Source organism: Phalangium opilio, unplaced genomic scaffold, assembly GCF_054372755.1.
Source record: "Phalangium opilio isolate 3A_F unplaced genomic scaffold, DU_Popi_V2 ptg000037l_1, whole genome shotgun sequence".
In the NCBI taxonomy this organism is placed as follows: domain Eukaryota; kingdom Metazoa; phylum Arthropoda; class Arachnida; order Opiliones; family Phalangiidae; genus Phalangium; species Phalangium opilio.
Genome location: NW_028324160.1, coordinates 7,549,460 through 7,557,925, shown reverse-complemented (window position 1 = coordinate 7,557,925; position 8,466 = coordinate 7,549,460). Strand labels below are relative to the sequence as shown.

Sequence of the window (8,466 nt, the reverse complement as noted above, 5' to 3'; positions counted from 1 at the left end):
TGTCCGGCGGGGCGATAGAGTTGCCCAATTAATAGTTACACCGGTGCTATTGTTAAGGCCGGTGGTAGCAGCGGTAAATAACTTTAGTTTTAATTTAGGATTCAGCGTGTAACACGTTTTATATATTGTTTCTAGAATCTAACCCCAACGCTTCGTGGGAGTGGGGGGTTTGGCTCGACTGGTGTCTAGTCATTTTTTAATGGTGGTGGGTTCTTTTGTAAATATCTTTGTTATTATTATACATGTCTTTTTGCTAGTTATTGTATATACTTTATGTTATTAAAAATTTTTATTTGTAAATTTGTATTTTCTTTTCAGACTTATAATTATATGCTTATTGTACTAGCTATTTAAATATCATTTACTATTGGAACCCTCCCAATATGCTGTGCCGCATTTTCTTTTTGTTTACGGGTTCATAGTTAACGTTTCATTAACTCTTTACGAAATCGAGCCCATTACTAGCAGGCCAGCGATGAATATAGTTTAAGTTTTGGTTTGAGTTAATAAGATGACGTCATGGGGTTTGAAAATACCCTGTAAGAGCTCGGGCCAGTCCGGACTTGTCTGAAAACTTTGGTTTCAAACCAATCTAGGGTTGGAAGTTTGGTTGGAGTTGGTTGGATGGCGGCCATCTTGGGGTGGCGGCCATCTTGGATCCATGGCTATCTGAGTGGCTATCACTACTCATGTCGGGAGGGTTTCCGAAACTGTCGAAAAAATCTGTATTTTGCCGGCTTCAAAAATAAATACAAGTCCAATGCATGCTTTCGGTTTTTGACGAGCCAGTATTTACAATATAGAGTGAAGGGAAAAATTTTACTTTCTGATGAAGCTGGTCGGCAGCAAAAACACCTCGAAACAGATCTTTGGTGAATTTATCCCTTTGCATGATTTTAGTTATTTGCAGTGTGTCCATTTTTTTTAATTGTAATCGTAAATAACTGTTGTATTTTTATCAATCTAGATTAAATTCTGAAACTCAGAGTAATATAGAACTGTGATAGTCTTGGGCAAGTCCTTGGCGAATTTTAATTCCAATCGCATGTTACCGTTCCTTATCAATTGAAATAGAGAAGTTGAACTACTGAGCTCGGCACTTGAATTAAAAGCAAATATGAAATTCCCATTGGGGAATTCCTCCCGTGAAATGTAATTTCCCTCGTCCAATAACCATTGAGAGGTTTGAATAAAGAGATTAGAATAAGATCTCATATATTGACCACCAGAAAAGTTTGGGGTAAGAGGTTTATGAGGGACGCTAGCTCCGTCAAGGTACAAGGCAATATGATTTAAATCAAAATCCGAGGCTTAATATTTACAAACAGTTCATACCAAGTTTTCTTATTATTCATATGTTTCGTTTTGGAGACAAGCAACACCCCCTTAAATAAATGCTTAGAATAGGGGCTAAAAGGGGGAACTCCCGCTTTTGGGACTTTTCCCTTTGCTTGTATGCTTAGTGGTACAAGTATGCCAAATTTCATCATTCTAGCACCACCGGAAATGCCCTAGAGGTTTTGATGATGTGTCAGTCAGTCAGTCAGTCAGTCTCATAGTGTGTCATTTTCACATAGGATTATCACAGAAACCAAACGAGTTAGAAAGCTGAAAGTTGGAGGACTTCCTAGGATTAACACTGTGCCCTTGAGGGGCAAATATGAGTGGTGTACTATTCCCCAGTACATTGTTACGAGGGGGTGAAAATGAGGCTGAAATGTTTCGGGTAAAGGATTGCTGGTAGTGCACGACAACTTGGCGGGTGCACTGCCGTGCACCCAGATAATAGTTTCCTGCAATTGATTATTAAATTCATTTGAACTTAATTGCAGTTACGTTAGACAGTTGGGAAACTATAAAGTAATAAAAAAATACTAATGCAATAATGGCCTTTGAGTATTTGAAATATTTTGAGTAAATTTTATTAAAATTGCGGTAATATTTTAGAGGGTTAAGTTTAGGTCAAATCATGTTATGTTAGGTTAGATTTGGTTGGGTTGGGTTAGGTTAGATTTGGTTGGGTTGGGTTAGGTTAGATTTGGTTGGGCCAGGTTTGGTTGGGCCAGGTTTGGTTGGGTTAGGTTTGGTTGGGCTAGGTTTGGTTGGGTTAGGTTTGGTTAGGATATGTTTTGTTAGGTACGGTTAGGTTAGGTTTGGTTGTGTTAGGTAAGTTTAGGTAAGGTTAGGTTAGGTTAGGTTGGGCTGGGTTGGGTTAAGTAGGGTTAGGTAGGGTTAGGTAAGGTTAGGTTAGGTTAGGTTTGGAAGTGGTAGGATAACCGATTTTCCAAAATATTTTTATTTTCATTGAGGTCCTTGCATAATAAAAGCGGGCCTTTTCCAACAAATTATTTTAATAAAGATTCTGGAAAAATTAACGCTGCATTTACTAAGTTCCTTGAACAATAAATATATGCCTTTTCCAAAATATTGATTGTTTTACGGGTCATTTCATGTTGGCTTTGATTCGGCTCATTTACAATAGAGGCATGATTTTAAACTTGGGATTTGACCATCACAGTATCATTATTTATATAGGAAAGTGTATTGATAGACGCAAGCTTAAGGAAAAGGGTATTTTCTTTAAACCAAAAGAGATATTTTATAATTCGGTTTTAAAATACGGCGTTAAAAATATATCGTTTAATAGCAATGAAAATTTTAGGATAATAAACCGGCACATTTTGGCTATATGCGGTCCAATGGGATTCGGTTCAATGGGACATTCGATCTAACGAGATTCGGCCCAATGGGCCAGCAGCTATAGGATAGTTCTAGAACGTTCTGTGTCAACATTGAGGGGCTAGTTCCTATTCTTTTGGACGAAAGAATTTCTTTTCAGTTTTTTAAAGGGATAGGTTTAAGTTTAAAGGGCTAGTATTATCTTTATAGTGTTAATTTAAGGTATTTCGTTACTAATTTAATGATTAATTGTAAATTTAATTCGATTTTTGGGTTAAGATGGTTATACAGTATATCCCCACCTCTTCTTAAAAGGTCGTCCCCGAACGTAACATATGCATCTTACCATCAACATAATAAAAATAAATTTTTTTTAGATTAAGTGATTAATAATAAAATAGGGGTCAACGAGTAAAAAGTATTTATCTTCTATACCTGCTGGAGGTATTTTCTTTTAGGGAATAGATTTCCGGCTTCACCCAGCGTCTATGAGGGGTTTGATAATGAGGGCTGGTAATGTTATTAGTTATTTCAATGTCCTGGGTGTCTTCCGATTTATCATTAGGGGTTAAGGGGATATTTTTAATACATTCATTTTTATTTTGCACACGACATCATAGATGGCGTTTGCAAAATATTTCTCTATACGGAAAATTTGACGAGGGAGAAGCCACTCTGTAATAAAGTCTTTCTGAGAGTGTAAGATGGGAAGCGTATTACGCCGTTTAACGTGGAAATACACTCGGGATTACTTTTTACAGTTTTTATTTCAATATTAGAACGGATTAAAGGCATATCTCCCGAATTTACGGCATTAAAACCACCAAAAAGGTAATACCCGGGGAATACGCCATTGGCTGATCCCTCGGACGGCGTGCGTTTCTCGTTGACGAGGGGAAAGCCGCTCCGTAATAAAGTCTTTCTGAGGGTGTACGATGGGAAGCGTATTACGCTAGTTGCCTGATCCCTCGAATGCCGAGCGCGGCGTGCTCCTGAGCGCGACGTGTCGGTTAGTAACCTCGTATTTTAAGCTTAAGATGATACTGAGAATAAATAAGGGAAGATTGGCGCGGCTCTAGAGACCGGTAGACGGTAGAGTAGACCGGGAGTCCTATATTGCGTACGCGGGAATCTTGCGGACTGCCGACGGCAATGTTTAAGCCTTTGCTTAACTGAATTTTATTTTATCAAGCTAAATATAATTTTTGTGATCTACTGTCTTGTGACACTTGAAGTTCCGATTTAATGTTATAAACAGATTCCCGTTTAGTAAAATCAATTGTCGGTAAGTGTATACAAATGGCCAATTGATTTAAGTTCCTATATAGAAACTAGTTCAAATAAAACGAAAATTATCAAATCTTAACTGAATTTCCTACTTAGATTTAAATATCAATTTTTCAAGCTAAGTATAATTTTTGTAAACACTGCGACTAATTGTATTATTTACTAAACATTATGATTAATGTTTAGAGCTCGGCATTATCTATCCATTATCCACAAATTGGTGGATAACCGATTATTTTTAAACAAAGTTGTGGATTATAATACGATTTAGCATGAGTTATGTGGATAATTTTCGAGTATGGATGAAGATAAAATAACTTGGATAATGGATAGATAATGCCGGGCTCTAAACATTGTGATTAATGTAACATTAGTAAATAAATCATTAATAATGATTTATTTACTAAACATTGTTATTAAGGCTTTAGAGCCGAACATAAAATCTTAACTGAATCTCCTACTTAGATTTAAATATCAATTTTTCAAGCTAAGTATAAGCCCTGAAAATTTAATGACAAGTGTGTTACAATCGATTATATCCAAAAATGGTTAAAAATGTTCATAATTAATTAGTTTTATAAATTATGCAATGAAAGAGGAAGTGACGTACATTTGGGTAAATGTTTCGCGGGAGATTCAAATGTCGATTTGGGTTAAAGAAATAAGAGAATAATTTGAGATGGTGAAATGTTTGGCGGGAGATTCAAATGTCGATTTGGATTTGGGTTATAGCGTGGGTCCTCGCGGAGCGCTCCCATGGAGGAATAAAACTAGGAGATCCTATTCTTCAAAAACAGTCTTTAACGAAGCTGGAAACTACTACTACCATTTTTATTGCTCCTTGGGAGCGCTCCGCGAGGACCCAAAGGAAAACGCTATTAAAGAATAGGGTTTTAAGCTCTCTCTCCTTATGGAACCAACCCTAATGTTTACATTTGGATTTGGGTATTTAATCATTAAAATTTTTAGAGAATAGTGCCCCTGGATACATTTCAAGTTTTCTGCTTATTTCCGCTCTCGCGAATTTCCAGGAGGCGAAAAGTATTTCAGTTATTTTCGCCCCAATTCAACCTTTTCTAGCCGTGATTTATTTTAAGCAGGGACGGAAATAAGATAACTTTGAGACACTTATAGGGGTCACTGCCTCACTGGACCAATGTCCTATAAATTGATTGGGTGTGCAAAATGTTCTGGTTGCTGGACCAGCTTGTTTTGATGACCATTGGCATGACAAATTAGACAATTAATAGATGGGGTAGTGAATATCCCAGCGTCGACTCTCAAACTCATTTCTTCATATTTTTGGGGGGTAGCAGAACTTCTGTCTTTATGGTAAGGGTCATTGATTCTAGGGTAGCCAGTAGAAGAGTTTTTATCAACAATGATTTTCTTGGGGTAATTTAATCTATTGCGTTGGACGGTAGGGGGACTTAACAAGAAGAAATGAGTACCATCATCGTCGATTCTGGTCTCATATGAACGTCTTTGGGGGTTGAGGGGAGGTCTAATATTGGTAACAACTTGCGTTTTATTATCTAAGGATGAGGGAGGGTTCGAGTCGTTTACAAGTAATTGAGGATCGGCATTTGGATTTTCAATGGTGGGCTCAACAATAGGGATATTAATAATTAAATTTTGTGTTAAGGGTTCCAGCTCCCACACTTCTTCGTTTAAGGCATTAGAATTGGGGTTTTGATTTTCAGTTTGAGTTACTTCGATTGTACCCCAGTTTTCAAAATTATCATTATATTGGTTTGAAGGGGGGTTCATAATTAAATTAATATTTTCATACCAATAGTTTAATGATTGTTCGAGGGTAGGGGTATTAACAACTGGTGAATTAACAGTGCGTTCTCTTTCCCAGCTGGCTATGGGGTGAATTACAGGTCTGGTTGGTAGAGGGTCCATGAATGATATTGGTCTTTGTTGACGTCGGCGACGGCGGCGGTTTCTCCTTCTCGCTCCTCCTGATGTTAAATCGTCTTCCTCTAGACTGGAATCCATGTAGGGGTCGTTGATAGGGGTTTGTGGTGGTGAAATCCTTGTACTGATATTATGGGTAAATCCGGATAAAGATGTAATACTAGGGGTACATCAGCTGGACATGGTTCTAAAACTGGTGTTTGAATCATGTAAAAGGTAAGCATGGGTTCGCATGTTTGGCAATAGTAATGGGGAAGAGTTTGTGATTGTTCTCTAGTCATATTTATGCAATGAATGTGAAACCAAGATTCACAGTTGTCACACTGAATCCAGACTATAACAGTATCGGTAATCTCATTTATAGTGCACGTAAAGGGCTGCACAGTTCTCTTCTTCTTCCGACTCTCTAGGGGTTTCTTTCCTTTTTCTATGAAAATACCTTCTTTTCGAGGGGGGTCAAAGCGTGATTCACACTCTTCACTGCTAGGTCTTGACAGTCTAAACTCTTTCCTTTACGCTCCGTGTAGTATCGTACACACACTAAAATAATTTTATCAATATTAACGTTCAAATTACTGTCGAACGAATATTAGTTCCCCTGTTTCACAAGACTGTCATAGAACCGAAAGGAATTGCATCGAACTTAATTTAATTCGAAGGAAAAGTTAAATTTGTTTGGGTTACAGGAATATGGTTAGTTTCTACGCTTAGCTTTTCAATGCTCATATCTTCGCGGCTAAAACTTTCAATTCAATTTCATTCGGACTTCAGACAGCTAAATAAATTAAAAAAGAAAAGCAAACACACAAGGGCGGAGGCCACCATCTTAGGTTATTTCCCTCGTGCCAAGAGGCAATGCAAGACTGAGCCCAAGTTCACTACACTTGTGAGGCTAGTCATTTCGCACTGCCCCAGCGGCGGTTCTTGGCAAGAAGAAAATAACCTAAGACGATAGCTTTGTCCCTTGATCAATTCCTCGGAGGAAATCTTTCGACCGTAATATTTTTTACCACTTTTAGTACGTCCCCTTATTATTACAGTTTCAGGTTCAATTGTTTTAAGAAAACTTACTTTAAATTGCTAAAACCCTCTGGGGTGTTAGTGCTGGCCTTGGGTTTTCTTCGCGTAAGTTCTTAACTCTGTTTGACACATTTCCAGTCAAGCTCCTTGCAGCTAAGTTTTTACTTCCCCAAATGGCCACGACCAAATGTTTAGTAAATATAGAATGATTTGGAGCAGTTAATATTTCTTCCCACTTGGGTTTTGATATATATATCCCATTTCCTAAGTAAATCTTGACAACAAAGAAATATTTACTTCCATATAGAATAAAAGAATATTATGTAACACTTAAAAGGAAAAGCACAAACCTCTCCATTCAATTCATCTAGGAAATTTTGCTCTGGATCACTTTTTCTCTCCGTTTCATTGAGTTCTAAAACTATGTGAATTAACGCAACCACCAGAAATTTAATTTATTATAGATTCTTTACTTATAATTTGATTTTTAGCATCGTCCAGTTCCTTTTTCAACTTGTTGCATCTTGTTTGGTACCTTCGGGACATTGCAGAAAAGGTCTTGTACTTTTCTATAGAAACAAGTAAACTTCATGACTAAACAAACACATGGAACAGGGCTGAAGTTTTTTCTTGGAATTTATTCCTACTTTTTAGGTATTCTTCATCTTTATCACTAGAATTTGTCTCACTTTGGGAATTACCCACCAAATTGTCACCTAAATCAATTTACAAATAATTTTCAATTATTAATTAAACATGCAAAACTTTTACATTATTACTGTGAAGCTTTTTCCATTATCAACTTCCGATTCCGATTCCGATATTTCATCTTAAAGAATATGTTATATAATAAGCAAGATTTTGTATTGCATCAGAAACTGAATCTTTCAAACTTACAATTATGAGGCTCGTTTCCATTATAAACTTCTACTACTTCAGATTCTGATTCCGCAATTTCACCTTAAGGAATATTTTATACTATGAACAAATGTTTGTATTGCACGAGAAGCTATACATGCAAAACTTTAACCTACTATTGGGAAGCTTGTTTTTATCATCAATTTCAAATTCCGAATCCGATATTTCACCTTAACGAATATTTTATTAAATAAATTACAAATTTAAAATGATAAGTTAAACTTACCATATAAATCCAATCCTTGAGGCTTATGGTTGCTCAATTTAGAGTTGTCAAACATATCTTTTATAACCTCATTACCTGTTTCCTTAACATAAACAAAGAACAGGGAATTAGTTCATGAAATAAACAGTTTACACTATAGAGTAATTTTTTTCTATTATATTGCAACATCATAACCCTAGTGAACTCCCCCTGGTGGGGCAAAATTGTATTCTCTATTAGAAAAGTGCCTCTAAAGCAGGGGATACACAGTTAACTCTTCTCTAGAGGTTAGAGAAATTTTCTCTCGTTTCCTTAGTCCGTAAATGGATAACAAGGTACTTACTACTTCGAAAACATGTTCGTTGGCCTTCAGTTTTGTTTTCATAATTTGTTTAAGTCGTTTTGATTTGGCGGCTACTGCATCTGGGACCCTA

At 36.7% G+C, this 8,466-nt stretch overlaps 1 protein-coding gene across 1 annotated transcript; it reads right to left on the bottom strand.

Annotated features, from left to right (window-relative positions):
• Nucleotides 1-6,916: 6,916 nt before the first annotated feature.
• On the bottom strand, nt 6,917-8,248 carry LOC149684089 (uncharacterized). The gene is made up of 8 exons (XM_089871168.1): nt 8,054-8,248; nt 7,944-7,997; nt 7,807-7,869; nt 7,689-7,738; nt 7,599-7,625; nt 7,424-7,478; nt 7,260-7,363; nt 6,917-7,183 (listed from the first exon to the last, which is right to left on the bottom strand). The coding sequence occupies exons 1-8, from the start codon at nt 8,106-8,108 to the stop codon at nt 6,962-6,964; spliced, it is 630 nt and encodes a 209-aa protein (XP_089727294.1). The 5' UTR covers nt 8,109-8,248; the 3' UTR covers nt 6,917-6,961.
• Nucleotides 8,249-8,466: the final 218 nt, after the last annotated feature.

Bases quoted from the DNA above. Each gene is read 5' to 3' on its own strand.
- LOC149684089 (XM_089871168.1), bottom strand. From the start codon at position 8,108: ATGTTTGACAACTCTAAATTGAGCAACCATAAGCCTCAAGGATTGGAT. The intron at 7,364-7,423 runs GTTGAAAAAGGA...ATCTATAATAAA, and splicing joins TACCAAACAAGATGCAACAA to TTAAATTTCTGGTGGTTGCG. The intron at 7,184-7,259 runs GTTTGTGCTTTT...TTTGTTGTCAAG, and splicing joins TAGATGAATTGAATGGAGAG to ATTTACTTAGGAAATGGGAT.